General features: G+C 49.6%; 1 protein-coding gene across 1 annotated transcript; it reads left to right on the forward strand.

Moving 5' to 3' along the window:
• Positions 1–3,075: 3,075 nt before the first annotated feature.
• On the forward strand, positions 3,076–11,936 carry S100A11 (S100 calcium binding protein A11). Its single transcript, XM_028710226.2, has 3 exons — positions 3,076–3,233; positions 9,585–9,743; positions 11,596–11,936. Exons 1-3 carry the CDS (start codon positions 3,231–3,233, stop codon positions 11,761–11,763), a joined length of 330 nt encoding a protein of 109 aa, XP_028566059.1. The 5' UTR covers positions 3,076–3,230; the 3' UTR covers positions 11,764–11,936.
• Positions 11,937–19,074: the final 7,138 nt, after the last annotated feature.

Consider the following 19,074-nt stretch of genomic DNA (forward strand, 5'->3'; position numbering starts at 1 on the left):
GAAGGTTGAGCTAAAAGAAAAATCTCTGAAATTTTGCCAGGGCAGTGAGAATTTTCCACTCAACTCTTTTTTAAAAAAATATATATATTTTATAAAATTTTGCATGACTTTATCATCACAATGTCATATCACATAACAGAAAAATACAATTCCCATGTCCCACCCCCCTTGTGACTTCCCTCAATTTCTTCTTCTGGTTTTTTACATATTGATTTCTCCTGCTTGCTTTGTTATTCTTACTTTTAAAGCCTTTAAAATAACTCTTATTATCCTCTTGATATTTTAACAACGTTGTTATATTTTCTATATTTATTTTGGTAGTTGTGTTTAATCAAAACCTGCTGGTGGGTCCATTTCATTACATTGTTTCTGTAAGTATAACATAGAGGTTCTCTGTTTAGGGAACATTACGGGGCTTTAGAATTTCACCAGGGCCTCTTTCATCATTTCTTCTGAACTTTGCAAGACTCTTGCCCTGGAAGGGCGTCACAACCACAAGATCTTCTGTCTGGGCACATTGCAGGGTAAGAAATCTTAGCAGGACCTCTGCAAAGTGACCAAGTCCGAAAAGTCACAGGGAGGGCACAGACTTCCTGCTAGCTGCCGCCTACCAGATATCGACTCTTGGTTGTTCTTTTCTAAGGTCTTCCTTACAAACAGCCTGTAAAAGCAGAATATATTAGACCCCATTCTGCTTGTTTTAAAAAGGGCTATCTAAGATATCTAAGGACACGGGTGGCGCTGTGGGTTAAACCACAGAGCCTAGGACTTGCCGATCAGAAGGTCGGTGGTTCGAATCCCTGCGACGGGGTGAGCTCCCGTTGATTGGTCCCTGCTCTTGCCAACCTAGCAGTTCAAAAGCACGTCAAAGTACAAGTAGATAAATAGGTACTGCTCTGGCGGGAAGGTAAACGGCGTTTCCGTGCGCTGCTCTGATTCGCCAGAAGCGGCTTAGTCCTGCTGGCCACATGACCCGGAAGCTGTACGCCGGCTCTCTCGGCCGATAAAGCAAGATGAGCGCCGCAACCCCAGAGTCATTCGCGACTGGACCTAATGGTCAGGGGTCCCTTAACCTTTACCTAAGGTATCTAACTGTTGGAGACGCAATAGGGATAATGCTTCTCTAAAGCGTGTGTTTTTTCATTGTGCTATACAGTGGTACCTCTGGTTGTGAATGGAATCCGTTCTGGAGCCCCGTTCGCAACATGAAAGGAATGCAACCCGCATCTGTGCGTCTTTGCATTCCATCATACTGAGAACACTCACAGATGGGCCATTGCACAGAGCTTTACAATGATAAGGAATGGAATCTCTCGTGTGTGTGTGTGTGTGTGTGTGTGTGTGTGTGTGTGTGTGTTGTTGTTGTTGTTGTTGTTGTTGTTGTTGTTGTTGTTGTTGTTTAGTCGTGTCCGACTCTTCGTGACCTCCTGGACCAGAGCACGCCAGGCACTCCTGTCTTCCACTGCCTCCCGCAGTTTGGTCAAACTCATGTTCGTAGCTTTGCAAACACTGTCCCACCATCTCATCCTCCGTCGTCCCCTTCTCCTTTGTGCCCTCCATCTTTCCCAACATCGGGGTCTTTTCCAGGAAGTCTTCTCTTCTCATGAGGTGGCCAAAGTCTTGGAGCCTCAGCTTCAGGATCTGTCCTTCCAGTGAGCACTCAGGGCTGATTTCCTTCAGAATGGAGAGGTTTGATCTTCTTGCAGTCCATGGGACTCTCCAGAGTCTCCTCCAACACCAGAATTCAAAAGCATCCATTCTTCGGCGATCAGGCTTCTTTAAGGTCCAGCTCTCACTTCCATACATCACTACTGGGAAAAACAGTGTGTGTGTATATATACCGTATATATATATATATATATATATATGCAGCAGCAGCAGTTATTTCCAGGAAGCTGGCTTTGCATCCCAGTGCACATTCCCAGCTTTCTCACCCCCTGTCACTCCCACCCCACAGAATAGGGCTCCCCACAGACCCTTTCACAGAATTGGGCTCAGAAGATACAGCCCTTTTCATGTGGGGTAGGAAATATCTTTATGCCCGAGGGCTGCATTGCCGCATGGAACCTTCTGGGGGATGCATGTCTGGCAGAGCAAAAAATGTGAACCATCTCCACCACTCTCAGGCCTCACTCCACACACACACACACAGCCACACAACCAGTGATGCTCAGTAGACCCTGAATGTCGGGTATCTGATTGAAAAGGGGGGAAATGGGGAGAGGGAAACAGGAGAGGGGAGAGAGGGGAAAGCCTTGCTTGGAAGGAATGGCTGTCTGGAAGCCTTCAGCACTTCTGATAGGCAAGAGGTTATACTGCAACTTTTTGTTGCAGCACACATTTTTTGGGGGGGTAACATAATAAGGAACTAGCTATTGCAGAATGCATGAACACAACAGAGGCAACAAAGAGCCTTTTGCAATGGGTAACACAAGTGGCGATGAGGAAACTCTTCTTGGTCTGGTGACAGGAGGAGTCCAGTTACTCAAGAGGAATGTCCTCTTTCCCCTGCAAAATATTGAAGCCCTGTCTCCTTAGATCCTCTCCAGCCCTTAGCTAGAAATGGAATTTGAGGGCTGATGAGAGATTGGGAAGGTGTCTCAATGTCACTTTGACATTGCCTCTAAACTGCTGGGCTGGCCAGCCACCTATTCAGCCTGTAGATTTGTGAATTGGGGTCCTTTAGTCTGATCCAGCTGCTAGATATCTTTGAATATCTAAAGGGTTGTCACCTGGAAGATATTTTGATCAAGCTGAATGGAAGCTTTAGCTGAGAAGCTGCATCTCAAGAGTTCCCCCGACTCTTGAGAAAAGGGGAGCCTCGCCTGTTGGATTCCTGCCTGCCTGCACAGCGCCGCAACCAGAAAATTTATATATGCAGAAAGAGGGAAGGGGGGGTGTGGAGAGATAACAGGGAAGCCAAGAGAAACAAACTTTCCTGCCTCCCCCTCCATCTCACATTCCTGAGCGAATAAGGAAGGTGGGGCTTGTATGCTCTCCAAACAGGCAAGTCTGGCTTTGTCATTTCAAAGCAATTGCTCAAGCGAGGAGGGAAAGGGGGAGGCCGTCTTTTTAACACGGGGGGGGGGGGCAGGGCGTTGGCCGGGAGGGGAGGAGCCACAGAGCCACCCGTTGCACATCAAATCCCTTGCTCAGAGCTAGCTTTCCAACTCAGCAGCCGGCCAGCCAAGTCTCTGCGTCCTATCGACTGACACGCTTTCTCCAGCACTATGGTAAGTTGACGCCCCGGCGCTTGGCACTCCTTGCAAGAGGGCAGAGGGATTTATGTGCCGTGATGCGCAGGAACAGGGGAAGGGAGAACTCTCGTCCAGTTTTTCTAACGAGACAGCAGGCCCAGAAAGTTTGTTTCCGTTTGGTGGGGAGGCAAAGCGGGGAGTGGAAAGGGCTTTGGCAGGGAGCTCATCCTCTCCAATCGAGGCTCCTGGAAGAGACGCATGGCGCATAGCTGAGCCCTGCGGGCCCCAATTCTAGTTTTCCTCATCCGTTCGTGTTTGTCGCATGGAAGACGCCGCACTTTCCCTGCAGCAAACATTTCAGTTGGGGAGGGAAGGCGCATGGTGGCGCGTGGTGGCACGTGGTGGCGCATAGCTATGCGCCAGAGAGCCACGCATGGCCATGGTGTTTGCTGGTGCTGTTTTTCTAGGAAAAATGAGCTGCCTAGATCTCACCATGAACACCTCCCTCATTCTCTTATAATGGCAATGAGAGGTGCCGGAACAGAGTTCTGGTGAGCTGGGGGAAAATGCTCTGATGTTTGGAGAGAGGTGCGCCTCCCTTTGAAACATGACAGGCACGCCCGACGTCTGAGATACATGTCTTCCCACAAAGGGCTGCAGGCCACAGACAGGGGGCCTGGCTGGATCCCACCAGAACCACTCAGAGCAAGGGTCAAAAATTGGCATTATTATCATAATAAAACCTCTGGAATCATTCCTGGCTAGTTTCAGTTGTGCTCAAGGGAGACCTAGGTAAGGGCGTGGCTGCATTTGCCACCTTGAGACATGCACACACACCCATGCGCTGTAGAGGACGATGAGCATTTTGAGGCCAGCAAAATGTCACAGATCCCAGGGCAGGGAGGCATCAGCATGTAACAGGATTCCCACTCTGGCAGCCATTCAACAGGTGAAGCTTTCCTTTCTTGCATGCGTGCATAGCAAGGCCTGTTGGGTTTCTGCCTGCCATGTGGCATGGGCACCTTTACCACGAAGGAGAAGATGACAACCCACCATTTAATCTGTGCAAGGAGAGGTATTCAACAGGTACATCCTGCCCCGGTGCTGTTTCGCCTTGCTGTTAAAAGCTTCACCTGTTGAGCGTCTCCCAAGGCGGATCTCCCACAATAACACACTCCGTCTCTTGCTTTGGGTGCACATGTGCCAGGAAGGTGCCATATTTCAGTTTTCTACCTCGAACAAGTTGCTACTGAAAGTGCAGAGAAGGCCAAGCCTCCTTTCGGTGGTCTGCTGTTGCTGTAGTGTTTCCCCACAGAAAAGAAAAGTCAAATAAATAAAATTGCCCAATTGAGTTGAGCAAGCAGAAGAGCTGTTGCGTTGGGCACGGTAATGCCATGGATCTATTCTGGACTCCTTCTGGGCCCCGAACAAGAGCATGTTCCTAACCCTAATCTGCAGGTTGCCATCCGATTGGATTTTATTCTGATCCTGATCTGATTTTAGGGTGTATTTCAATTGATTGCCCAATTTAATGTTAATGTGTTGCACACTTGATGTTAGCTGCTCTGAGCCCGATTTTGGCCAGGGAGGGCGGGGTATAAATAAAAATGTATTATTATTATTATTATTATTATTATTATTATTATTATTATTTCATATAATTTTTATTGAGTTTTCATATTTAATTACATCTCATTACACAAATCTATAACATAAAACATTGCTCATACTCAGTGGCGTAGCGTGGGTTGTCAGCACCCGGGGCAAGGCAAGTAATTTGCGCTCCCCCAGATGTTGCGCCCGGTGCGGCCGGGCCCCCCCCCCGCACCCCCCCACGCTACGCCACTGCTCATACTGAGCATTGACTTCCTTCCCCCTTCTTTCTGACTTCCAAACATTTTTTGCTAAATTCTCGCATTTCTATAATCATTTTTTTACCTTAAAGCTTCTTCTTTCTTATGATAATTACCTCTTTATATGTAAATCCTTATTTTCACATTACAAAACATTTCAGTTTAAGCCTACAAACCTTTTCAAATGTTTACAATTATTATTATTATTAGGCCTAAGGGGGTGGCGATTTTGCACCGAACTGAAATCATGTTCTCTCCACCTTCAGAGTCAGGAAGCCTCTCAATACCAGTTGCTGCGACTCGCAAGTAGGGAGGGTTGCTGTGATTCAGGCTTCCTGCTGGGGTGTCTGGTTGGCCACTGCAAGGACAAGATGCTGGACTAGGTGGGTCTCCTTGGACCTGATCTGGCAGCTGGGCTTTTCTGACGTTCTTATGGAACCTCCAGGTCCACAGGCAGTCTATCTGGATTCCTATAGGGTATCTGGCCACTTCCAGAATCAGGGTGCTGGACCAAATGGGCCCCCTCGGGACCTGATCCAAATTCAGGGCTCTTCTTGTGATCTTAGCCTGCTGTTCTCTTGAGCCACCAGGATATTGGATTACGGAAGCGCTGAGAAGAGTTGGCAGCTTTCCTCTTTCAGCCGAAAAAGGCCGTGTTATTTTAGCTCCGTGCATTTCCGGGGAATGGGGGTTAGGAGACAATAGCGGCTAGAAGAATGAGGAAGAAATGCTTATTCGTCATACTTCCCTTTCAGACATGATCTCCCCCCCCCCCCCCACAATGATGCCAATTGTTCCTCCCCTCTGTGTGGCTCATCCAAGGGTTGCCAACTTCCTCGCAGCGTAACTGCACTTCCAGCAGGCAGAAACCCAACAGGCTAGAGAGAGCTCCTCACCTGGCGGGGAACCTTGAGCTCTGAATCCACGAGGAACTGCCCTTTCCCCTATTCGATTGCCCCTGTTTAAAGAATCGCAGAATTTTAGAGTTCGAAGGGAAGGAACCGCAACTGAAGAGTCCCTATTCAATTCCTCACGACACCCCAAGTCATAAATTAGTAACTGCAGAAATTCCACAGCTCCAATAGAGCCTCTCTCTTGCATGCAAGAGGACCCAAGTAGGGCGGGGAATCTCCCCTGCCTGGAACCCTGGAATGATGCTGCCAGCCCGTGTAGACAGTATCAAGCTAAATGGGCCAGTGGCCTGGCTCAGCAGAAGGCAGCTTCTTACATCCCCTGCAAAAATAAAAACGTGGGCATCTTTAATGCCCCTCCTTCAAAACCCTTTTACCTGGAACCATGAGGACTGGAATCTTACTTTAATTTGGGGGGAAGAAGAGGCATATCTAAGCAGCTGCCAGTCAGTGCCAAGCAGACTGAGCTAGGCAGATCCTGACTCCGTAGAAGGCCGGTTCCGATGTTCTGCCTTCCAGGTTTTCGTCACACAAGGGCAAAAAAAATGGCTAGGCTGGAAAGGAGGCCCAAGGGATCATCTGCCTCCTTCTCCTCCTCTCCAACCCTCCCCCCCCCCCCAAAACACAACCCGCAAATTTCATCCAGACCCACCCAAGTTTCCCATCCGCCCACCCGGTCCGCTCATTCCTTTGCTCTGAGCAAACAGGCCGTTTCACACAGGCTTTCTTGGCAGGGCAGAGTCAGCGCGGGAGCAGCACCCAAAAATGACTCATCACCCATGACCCCCCCCCACTCCACCCCACCCCATCGCTGCCCCAGGGCTCTCCTCCCCCCCCCCTCTCTCTCTCTCTCTCTCTCTCTCTCTCGCACTCAGAGGCTGCAAGGACACTAGAGTGCGCAATGAGGACAGTTTATATTTATTTGGATTTGGTCTAAATTTATTCCACCTTTTTCCTCCCAGGAGCTCAAGGGGGGGGGACATGCACAATTCTTCCCCCTCCCCATTTCATCCTCACAACAAGCTGGTGAGGTAGGCTAGGCTGAGAGGTGGAGATGGGCCTCAGGGTCAACAGCCAAACGAAAATCTGAACCCGGCTCTGCCAAAAGTCCTATTTGATAGCAGGAAGGCTTCCCGGATGCTGGGAATATCAGGTGCGAAGAGGGCTCAGCTGGATTAGATGCCCCCCCCCCTTTAGACTGATCTAGCCAGGGTCTTCCAGTGTTCTGCTGGGAGAGATCATCAGGGGGTTTGGGCTGGGTGTCCATCAATATGCGGATAATACCCAGCTCTACCTCTCTTTTAAATCAGAACCAGTGAAGGTGGTGAAGGTCCTGCGTGAGTGCCTGGAGGTGGTTGGAAGATGGATGGCACCTAACAGATTGAGGTGGAATCCTGACAAGACAGAAGTACTGTTTTGGGGGGACAGTGGGCAGGCAGGTGTGGGGGACTCCCTGGTCCTGAATTGGGCAACTGTGCCCCTGAAGGACCAGGTGTGCAGCCTGGGAGTCATTTTGGACTCACAGCTGTCCATGGAGGCACAGGTCTAATCTGTGTCCAGGGCAACTGTCTACCAGCTCCATTTGGTACGCAGGATGAGACCCTGCCTGCCTGCAGACTGTCTGGCCAGAGTGGTGCATGCTCTGGTTATCTCCCGCTTGGACTACTGCAATGCGCTCTACATGGGGCTACCTTTGAAGGTGACCCGGAAACTGAAACTAATCCAGAATGCGGCAGCTAGGCTGGTGACCGGGAGAGGCCGCCGAGACCACACATTTGCTCCCAGTACGTTTCCGAGCACAATTCAAAGTGTTGGTGCTGACCTTGAAAGCCCTAAATGGCCTCGGTCCAGTATACCTGAAGGAGCGTCTCCACCCCCATCGTTCAGCCCAGACACTGAGGTCCAGCTCTGAGGGCCTTCTGGCAGTTCCCTCACTGTGAGAAGCCAAGTTACAGGGCACCAGGCAGAGGGCCTTCTCGGTGGTGGTGCTTGCCCTGTGGAACGCCCTCCCTTAAGATGTGAAGGAAATAAGCAGCTATCCTCTATTTAAAAGACATCTGAAGGCAGCCCTGTTTAGGGAAGTTTTTAATATTAATGCTGTATTGTTTTTAACACTCGATTGGGAGCCGCCCAGAGTGGCTGGGTATAAATAATTGACCTTCCTCTTGACCGTTTCCTCGCTCTCCGATGGAGGCGTGGCCAATCCTGACTCCTCTCCTCCCGCTGGCGGTGAGCCGCCTGATCCCGATACCTGGGACTCCTCCCCCCTACTGCGCTCTGGTGGGGAAGCTGGTCCTGATTTCCAACTGCTGCTCTCTGAGTCCCCTCTGGCCCCTTCTTCCTGGGGTGTCCCCCTAGGCACCCCCCTTGCTCTGACCAGGGGAGCCCCTTTCTGTGAATCTTCCGATTCGCTGGAAAGACTCAGAGACCTCGGGCCGCTGTCATCGCTAACATTTCCTTCGGATTCCTCCCCCTCGCTCTCTATTTCCTCCCTTTCCTGTGCCTCTGCTCCTGAGCCCCTGACAATAATAAATAATTATCATTATTACTATTATTATTATCATTATTATTATTATTATATTGAAGAATATCTAATAAAGCATAATAAACTCTATTGTTGCATCAGTGGCAGAATACACACAGAGAGAGAAAAACTAGCCACCAGTCTACAGGAGCTCTGACGGTAGAGGATGCTCCCATTAGGTCAAATAGGGAACTGCCCCACAGCAGCCCCATCTGCCTGCCTTCTTACGCACAACCAGCTCAGGGAGCGGCCCTGCCTGTCTGTTTCCTCCTCCTTATCCTTGATGTTGCTCTCGTCAAACTCATCAGAAAGGAGAAGCAAGAGGACAAAACTAAAATTAGCGGTCACCGCCTGCCATTGGCTCTCTGGCGCCCCCTACTGCCAGGCTCCCTGCCTTCCACCCTACCAGTTTCAACAGTCACCAGACAACCAAATTGCAGGGGGAAACCCCAATTAAAAGCTTACTGTACTTGCAAAAAGGTTACGGGTTGCTCTGGATGGAGCATTAAGTAATTGCAGCCACTGGGATAACGGCAACCGTGGAAGAAAGACTGTTAACTACCAAACTTTCAGAAGACATCTGAAGGCAGCCCTGTTTAGGGAAGCTTTTAATGTTTAATAGGTTATTGTATTTTAGTGTTTGCTTGGAAGCCGCCCAGAGTGGCTGGGGGGACCCAGCCAGATGGGCAGGGAATAAATAATAAATTATTATTATTATTATATTATTGTTTTGTTTTGTTTTGTGGGGTTTTTTTGTTTTCCCTTCTTTCTTTTTTCCTTTCCCTCCCCTTTTTCTTCTTCCTTTCCTCTTTTCTTTTATTGTGCCTCCTTTCTTGGGTCTTTCTCTTTTTGATTGTTAAGAAGGAGATAAAGAGATAAAAAGTGTAATACGAAAACTTCAGTAAGTCAAAAGTGACGTTGTGCAATTTTTCTATTACTATTTACAGTATATATTATTAAAATCGGTGAATTGTAATGAACTGATGTCACAATTACTGTGTTTCTCCCCCCCCCCCCCTTTGTTGTTGTGGAATTCTAAATAAAGTATTATTCTTCTCTTAAAAAAACAAAAAACCAAATCACTCTCTCGTTCCTCCAGTCGTCCAAGTACCCCGTCGGTCCCACGGAAACAGAGCGCTGCATCGAATCGCTCCTCGCCGTCTTCCAGCGCTACGCTGGCCGGGATGGCAACGCCTGTACCCTGTCCAAAAGGGAGTTCCTGACCTTCATGAACACCGAGCTGGCGAGTTTCAGCAAGGTATGGTTTCCAAAGGTTCTGGAGCAGTGAAGGTGGGTCTCTTTGGGCGAATGGGGCATTGCCCCACCAACCTCTGCCTGCCTTCTGACTTCTGAACAGCCCAGAGGATGGGGCTGTCTATCAGTTTCCTCCTCCTCAGTCTCGGCGTTGACCCCTTCTAGGACTCAACAGGGAGGAGGGTGGGAACAAAACTAGAATGTGTCTGCCATTGGCACTCTGGCGCCACCTACTGCTGGACTCCCTTCCTTCCAGCCTACCAGCATCCATGGTCTGGGAAGGTGTCAAAACTATAAACCGATGGACCTCCAGATGTTTCTTCAACTTTCCCACAGTAAGAAAGTAGAAATAGAACAGAGACAAGGAGCCAGAGAGGGAGGGAAGGTCAAGAAGCAATCTAAGAAATCAGGGAACACGCACCAAAGATAACCGAGGATGAATGAATGGATTTTATCATTTCGGTCACAGACCAGTTCTAGCCCACATACAATATCAAGGAAGTCATAAAACATGATAGGGATACATTTGAATTTGCAATTAGGTATAACAGAGACAATACAGGTATAGCAACAGTTTTTAAATATATAAATTTAAACTTAGACCGAGGATGCAGGAACACTCTGGAACTCAGACTGTATCGCTCAAGAAAGGCACAGAACACAGAGGGCATTTCTACTCCCAGACTATGAAATTCCCAGAGTGGTTAAACCAGGCATGTCCAAAGTCCGTTTCGGGGGCCTTATCTGGCCCACCGGTCAGTATAATCTGGCCCTTGTGGCAATTTATTTCCTGGAGTAAAACCCTAAAAAAAACCCTCAATCTTAAAGAAAGGTCAACAACTTTGGTTGGCCCTTTGGCTGGCCCTCACGGCCCTCCACTTCATCAAATCCGGCCCTCTTTGAAAAAAAGTTTGGACACCACTGCAGAAGTGAAGAAGGGCAGATTTTGTTCACAACATGGGGAAGGAGGTTCAGTGAGAAGAGTCCTGGCAGAAGGTCCCAGGTTCAGTCCAGGCGTGGCTTGGAAGGCTGCCACCTGAAATCTTGGAAAGCATAGACCATGGGTAGGCAACCTAAGGCCCGGGGGCCAGATGCGGCCCAATCGCCTTCTAAACCTTGGTTGGCCTTTTGGCTGGCTCTCACGGCCATTCACCATCAAAAGTTTGGACACCACTGGGTTAAACAATCAGTCCCTCTTCACGGGGGAACTCTGGGAATTGTAGCTCCGGGAGGGGAATTGGAGTCTCCTGACAACTCTCAGCACCCATAACAAACTACAACTCCCAGGATTCTTTGGGGGAAGCCATGATTGTTTATCGTGGCACCGCGGTGCTTTCAATATATGGTGTGTGCGTGTGTGTGTGCGTGCGTGTGTGCGTGTGTGTGTGTGTTATGAGGAACGGCTAAGGGAGCTGGGCATGTTTAGCCTGGAGAAGAGGAGGTTAAGGGGTGATATGATAGCCATGTTCAAATATATAAAAGGATGCCATATAGAGGAGGGAGAAAGGTTGTTTTCTGCTGCTCCAGAGAAGCGGACATGGAGCAATGGATCCAAACTACAAGAAAGAAGATTCCACCTAAACATTAGGAAGAACTTCCTGACAGTAAGAGCTGTTTGACAGTGGAATTTGCTGCCAAGGAGTGTGGTGGAGTCTCCTTCTTTGGAGGTCTTTAAGCAGAGGCTTGACAACCATATGTCAGGAGTGCTCTGATGGTGTTTCCTGCTTGGCAGGGGGTTGGACTCGAAGGCCCTTGTGGTCTATTCTAACTCTATGATTCTATGATTCTATGTGTATGTGTGTTGCATAGCCTTACGCAGAGTGAATCCTCGTCTAAAACTCCTCCCTGCCTTTCAGAATCAGAAAGACCCGGGCGTCCTCGATCGCATGATGAAGAAGCTGGACATGAACAATGATGGACAGCTGGACTTTGGCGAGTTCTTGAACCTCATTGGGGGCTTGGCCCAGGCCTGCCACAGCCAGGTGCTGGCATCCCCCACAGCTGGTGTCCCCCCAAAACCATGAAACACCCCAATTTCTTGGCCCTTCCGAGCCAAGACCAATGTCTTCCCAAACATTCCAAAATCTAGCACTTCTGTGAGTCACCAAAACACAAGCCACATCCGACACGGAAAAGCGAGAGACCCTCTCTTCATATATTATTTTTTTCTCAATAAAACGGATGGGTTAAACACAAAGGTCTCGTCGTTTTCTGTACAAAGCAGCCGGATGGAAGCATTTGACTGCACTCTTGCCAGAGGACTTAGCCATGTGAGGCCCCTGCCCCCAAATTCTGAACTTTCCCTTTTTTAACAATTTAAAAATAAGTCTCTAATGCATAAAGAACGGGTGAAACTCTTCCCCTCAGGAAAACACCAGATTGGATACCATACATGGCTCCAGATTCAAAGACAGTACAGTCGTACCTCAGAAGTTGAACAGAATCCGTTCCGGGAGTCCATTCGACTTCCAAATCATTCGGAAACCAAATCGCGGCTTCTGATTGGCTGCAGGAACCTCCCATAGCCAATCAGAAGCCCCGTCGGATGTTCGGGTTCCTAAAGAATGTTTGCAGACCAGAACAGTCACTTCCAGGTTTGTGGCGTTCAGGAGCCAAAACGTCTGAGTTCCTGGGCGTTCAGGATCCAAGATACAACTGTATGGTAAAGGTAAAGGGACCCCCTGACCATTAGGTCCAGTCGTGGCCAACTCTGGGGTTGCGGCGCTCATCTTGCTTTATTGGCCGAGGGAGCCGGCGTACAGCTTCCGGGTCATGTGGCCAGCGAACCAGAGCAGCGCACAGAAACGCTGTTTACCTTCCCGCCGGAGCGGTACCTATTTATCTACTTGCACTTTGACATGCTTTCAGACTGCTATTAGGTCCGTAAATTGCCATATAGCATATATTCAACACAAAAAACAGCAACAATTTGTTGTTGACAAAGGACAGCTGGACATAGAAAGGGTCCCATTACCTTCAGGAGCTCAGGGCCTCATCAGACCTAAATCTGGCCCTGTTTCTGCTCTAACAGTTGCAGGGCCATCTTAAGCATATCCGGCGCCATGGTGCAAAGATCCCTCCAACGCGCACCCCCCGGCAACTCCAAAACAAGAGGGGGGAGGGGGGAAATGTCCTCTGCCTCCCCCACCGTCCCGATGCCCGGTGTGCTGGTCCCGAGGGTTAACTGTGCAGCAAGGTCCAAGTCCAGTCCGAGGTCAAGGGTGCGGTATGGAGGCTGTTCGTCAAAGCTGAATGTGATGGCCTGGGAATCCGATTCAGAGGATGAACCGGAGGAATCCCAGCCTGCACAGGAGTCCCCGCCTCCAGGGCCGGCTGAACTGGGGCAGGGCCTTGATTCTGAGGCGCCTGCACCTGTGCCGGATCCTCAGGAGCAGGCACCAGGTGAACCCATTCTGGCTCCAGAGGTAGTTGAGGACTCAGTGCCTACAGGTGAGTCTCCCCCTGGGCCCAGTAACCCTTCAGCCTCTCCTGAACTGCAGAGGCGAAGGGCAGAGAGGCGAAGGGAACTGGTTTCTCCCAGGAGGAGTGCTCGCCTTAAGGCCAGGAGAGGCGGGTCTCCTGGGGGCCGGGACCACCCCTGGCCTCAGAGAAGATAAAGGCCAGTCAGCCCGGTCCCAGGTTGCGGGAGCAATGTTGTCGTTGAGTACCTGCTCCTGTCCGGACCCAGACCTGACCCTCCAGTGTTCCTGTCCCCGCTCGGCTTCCTGCTTCGGACCTCGCCCCCCTCCTTGCGAACTGTTTTCAGGCCAGTGACCCAGGACCGGACTTCGACTACGTCAACGGTAACCTTCCCCCCGGGACCAGCACACTGAAGCTGGGTCCAAGGCAGGGAGTCGGGTGAGATCAGGAACTCTGGCAGAAGAGCAGGACAGGGTGCAGGCAGGAACAGGCTACCAACAATGTTGCTCCTACAACCTGGGACTGGGGGCTGGCTGGCTTTTATCTGCCCCGAGGCATAGGGCGGCCCCAGTCCACAGGTGACTCGCCTCTCCTGGCCTGGAGGTGAGCACTCCTCCTGCGGGAACTTAGTTCCCTCCGCCTCTCTGCCCTGAGCCTCTTCAGCTCAGGAAAGGCTGGAGGGCTACCGGACCCAGAGGCAACCTCACCTTCCCCTGACGGGGCTGAGAGTGGAGCACCTGCAGGCAATGGGACCTCCATCTCCTCAGGAGCCAGAGCAGACTCAGCTGGTGCCAGCACCTGAGGATCCAGCACAGGTGAGGACCCTTCAGGCTCAGGCCCCAGCCCCGGCTCAGCTGGTTCTGGAGGCGGGGACTCCTGTGCAGGCTGGGATTCCTCAGCTTCAGCATCCGAGTCCGAATCCCAGGTCATCACACCCAGTGTGGTGGCAGCGATCAAGCAGGAAAACGTGCTGGTGGATATGCTCTCCAGTGTCAGGGCAGCCGAGAAGGCAGCCCAGGAAGGTTGCACATCGCCTTTTGCCAGGAAGCAGGAGCACGACGACGACCGCGATCAGGGCCATCTTTAGCAGATGCAGAGGCTTGGGAGGGAAGCTGCGTGCCCGCCAGCCATATAGTTGGCGCGGTGCAGCAGGCAGGCGTTCAGGGAAAGGGGAGGCTGCCGGCAAAGCCGCACAGCTCCCCCACTCACTGGGGCGCCCCTGAGAGGCCAGCGCCCTGGCGCAACGCACCACTAACACCAATGGGAAAGACGGCTCTGACCAGTTGCAATGGGCACCAGCCAACACTGTAGAGTTTTGTGCACTGGGAGGCCCGCCCTGAGCTCCCTAAAAGCTGGCATGCTGACCTCCTGTGAGGTGGTGGAAACTGCCCCACTGGCACTGTCCAAGAGATAACCGCCAAGCCAGTTGGTTTCTGGGTGCTGAATGGGGAGTGGGAGGCCACAAACCACCTTCTCCTTTGCAGAAGCAGCAAAGCATTCCTGGCAGGGGAGATCCTTCGAAAACAAAGGTGATAAAAAGTCCCAAACGCTGAAATCTTTCCTCCTAGGGGAGTTCCTCTGCCAGGCATGTCCAAAGTCTGTTTCAGGGGCCTAATCCAGCCTGCCGGTTGGTTTAATCTCATCTTCATCATCAAACCTTTTACAGTGGTACCTCGGGTTAAGTACTTAATTGGTTCCGGAGGTCCGTTCTTAACTGAAACTGTTCTTAACCTGAAGCACCACTTTAGCTAATGGGGCCTCCTGCTGCTGCCATGCCGCCGGAGCACGATTTCTGTTCTCATCCTGAAGCAAAGTTCTTAACCTGAAGCACTATTTCTGGGTTAGCGGAGTCTGTAACTTGAAGCGTATGTTACCTGATGTACCACTGTATTGGCATCACATACAAACATCCAAAACAAATCAATACAGATTTGCCACTTCTCCAGTGGCACAAAACATTTGCTAAAAGAAAGGAGGCAGAGCTGTCTTTTGTCATAACTCTTGGGTCTCCAGGGAGATCAGACGTCTGCAGTGCATTTCAACAACAAAAAAACCAAATAGAGATATTTAGCCACTAACTTGGTGAGCTCCTGATCATTCCCCAGTAATAGAAAATGTATGACCTCCGACTCTGGTTTCCATTTGGGGATACAGAGTTGATCTAGAAATTGCTGGCGGAGATCAGCATATAGTTTACAACTGAGAACCATATGTGTGAGGGTTTCCACCAGGTGGTCTTCACGTGAGCAAGTTCTTTCTCCTTCCACCCTGCCTAAGAACCTTCCCCAAAGGAGGTTTGATGGATTTGAATTAAACCTGGCCAGCGAAAATGCCCTTCTTTCTTGAGGGTTAAGCAGAGGTTCAAGGTAATTGTGGTTAGTTTCATGTGCCCCTGTGGCAGTTTATTTCCTGGGGTAAAATCCTAAAATAACCTCAACAACTTCAATCCTAAAAAAAGGTAAACAACACCCCTTTTCCAACTCTCCAATATCCTTTCTGAGCTGACAAGAACCACACACGGTATTCCAAACGCAGTGGCATCACAGATTTGCATAACAGCATTATGATACAGGCCGTTTTATTTCCAATTCCTTTCCAAACGATGGCCAGCGTGGGATTCGCCATTTTCATGGCTGGGTTGGACTTTTCCTTGACCTGTTCATGACGACACCAAGGTCTCATTCCTGATGAGCTGCCACCAATTTCAGAACTCCTGAGTGCATTTGTGAAATTAATATTTCCTTGCCCACTTCACACTTCTTTGCACTAAATTGCACTTGCCATTTTACTGCCCTTTTACTCAATTTAGAGGTCCTTCTGGAGCTCTTTGTATTTAAAAGACCCTGAGCAATTTAATCTCGTTAGCAAACACAGCCACCTCACTGCTCACCCCTATTTCTGGATCGCAGCCAAGGTCCTGGCGGATGGAAGTGATTTCATCCTCAAAATGCTTTGCAAACATGTACATAGTGACACGCAAGTCCTAATACTGATCCATGGGGGACCTCCATCTTTGGACGCAGGTGGCACTGTGGGTTAAACCACAGAGCCTAGGACTTGCCAATCAGAAGGTCGGTGGTTCAAATCCCCAGGACGGTGTGAGCTCCTGTTGCTCGGTCCCAGCTCCTGCCAACCTAGCAGTTCAAAAGCACACCAGTGCAAGTAGATAAATAGGTACCACTCCGGCGGGAAGGTAAACGGCGTTTCCATGCGCTGCTCTGGTTCGCCAGAAGCGGCTTAGTCATGCTGGCCACGTGACCCGGAAGCTGTATGCTGGCTCCCTCGGCCAATAAAGCGAGATGAGCGCCGCAACCCCAGAGTCGGCCATGACTCTGGACCTAATGGTCAGGGGTCCCTTTACCTTACATACAGAGAACTGTGCACTTATTTTACTCCTCTCTGCTTCCTGCTGCCTAACCAATTCCTGATTCACAAGAGGCCCTCTCCTCTTATTCCCAGCTTACTCGGGAATCTTTGGTGAGGTACTTTGTCCAACGCCTTTTCAAAGACCAAGTGCTTTTACCCTTTCGTACCACAGTGGTACCTCGGTTTTCGAACGTCTCGGAAGTCGGACCTTTCAGTTTTCGAACACCAAAACCCCAGAAGTAACTCGTTCGGTTTTCAAATGCTTTTCGGAAGTCAAACGTACCACGCGGCTTCTGTACTGAGTTTTCCAGAAGTAAATGCTTCTGGAAGTAAATGCTTCGGTTTTCGAACATTTCAGAAATTGAATGGTCTTCCAGAACGGATTATGTTCGAAAACCGAAGTACCACTGTACCAGTTAGGAAAAAAGCTGGTTTCAGTTCCAGAACATCTTCTATGTGGTCAGTTTAGAGCAGCCTTTCTCAACCTGTGGGTCCCCAGATGTTGTTGAACTACAACTCCCATCACCCCTAGCTAGCAAGGCCAGAGCTCAGGGATGATGGGAGTTGTAGTCCAACAACATCTGGGGACCCACAGGTTGAGAACCGCTGGTTTAGAGGGAACATTCTGCAGTCCCTTTCGGCAAAAAATAGGCGCAGGCAAAATTTGAAGCAAGATTTCAGGCGCTGCAAAGAAGGCTTGTTCCAACCGTATCTGCCACCCTGAAAGCGATTGGTGCGCAGGTGTATATATATATATATATATATATATATATATATATATATATATAATTGGGATGTGGGTGGCGCTGTGGGTTAAACCACAGAGCCTAGGACTCGCCGATCAGAAGGTCGGCGGTTCGAATCCCCGTGTCGGGGTGAGCTCCCGTTGCTCGATCCCTGCTCCTGCCAACCTAGCAGTTCGAAAGCACGTCAAAGTGCAAGTAGATAAATAGGAACCGCTCAGGCGGGAAGGTAAACGGCATTTCCGTGCGCTGCTCTGGTTTGCCAGAAGCGGCTTAGTCATGCTGGCCACATGACCCGGAAGCTGTATGCCGGCTCCCTCGGCCAGTAAAGTGAGATGAGCGCCGCAACCCCAGAGTCGGCCATGACTGGACCTAACGGTCAGGGGTCCCTTTACCCTTTTTTTATATATAATTAGATTTTCCACAATGATAACAAAAATTACAAAGCAGAGTGATACACAAAAACAGAAAAAGAAAGATAAAAAGAAAAGAAAAGAAAAAGAATAAACAGATAAACAATAACAACAAACTTAATTCTTCAGAAATCCAACCTTTGAAGCATCTTGGCTGACTTCCTCAAGTCCCTCCCTTCCGAGTTTCCTGGTAGTTAAAAGTAACAGCTTTCCAATATCATTATTAAACTAAAACAATTTCCAATTATAGTCCATCTTATTCACTTTTCTTAACATTCTAAATCCCATTTATTTAATTATAACTTAATTTAATCCTAGGCCTATTTGTCTTCTTTCAAGTAATTTCTAATTTTTTATGTTGCAATATTTATTCAAATAGTCCTTAAATTTCCTCCAGTCCTCTTGGAACTCCTCTTCTTTCTGGTCGTGGATTCTTCCAGTCAGGTCAGCTAGCTCCGAAAAGTCCATCATCGGGATTGGTGCGCAGGTTAGCCACTGGGGGGCGCTGCCGTGCCTACGAATCAGCCAGCCAAAGCTCTCCGTGGCAGAAAGCCAAATTCTTAAGTGCCATTTGCATTCCTGCCTAATCTGATCTTACACACACAGTCCGGCTGACTCTCCTCTACCCAGCCTCCGGGGATTTAGGGAGATTGCGGCCCGGCCCGATGGGACTGACCCATTCATAGGGAATGCTGGGCTCCTTTGCAAAAGGACAACTCTCAAGATACGCTGAGAGAATCCATGGCACTCTGCTGAGTTTTAGAGACGCAGGGCGTGAGCTGCGTTTCAGGTGAAATAAAAAATTAAGGTCTTATATATATAATAAATGTTCATAAATGTACCAAGCAAACACGTACATAAAGATATAAACCGCATGTCTGAAGCAGCACAGGGAACAGCCCTGGAACCATTTTAACTCCCAAACTGACCAAATGTTTTCTCTGCAAGGTCAAGGAAAATGGAAAAGCCTCCCCATTGGTTCAAGCTATGGTTTTCCCAGTAGTGATGTATGGAAGTGAGAGCTGGACCATCAAGAAGGCTGATCACCAAAGAATTGATGCTTTTGAATTCTGGTGCTGGAGGAGACTCTTGAGTCCCATGGACTGCAAGAAGATCAAACCTCTCCGTTCTGAAGGAAATCAGCCCTGAGTGCTCATTGGAAGGACAGATCCTGAAGCTGAGGCTCCAAGACTTTGGCCACCTCATGAGAAGAGAAGACTCCCTGGAAAAGACCCTGATGTTGGGAAAGATGGAGGGCACAAGAAGAAGGGGACGACAGAGGACGAGATGGTGGGACAGTGTTCTCGAAGATACCAGCATGAATTTGACCAAACTGCGGGAGGCAGCGGAAGACAGGAGTGCCTGGCGTGCTCTGGCCCATGGGGTCACGAAG

This window comes from Podarcis muralis, chromosome 16, assembly GCF_964188315.1.
Source record: "Podarcis muralis chromosome 16, rPodMur119.hap1.1, whole genome shotgun sequence".
In the NCBI taxonomy this organism is placed as follows: domain Eukaryota; kingdom Metazoa; phylum Chordata; class Lepidosauria; order Squamata; family Lacertidae; genus Podarcis; species Podarcis muralis.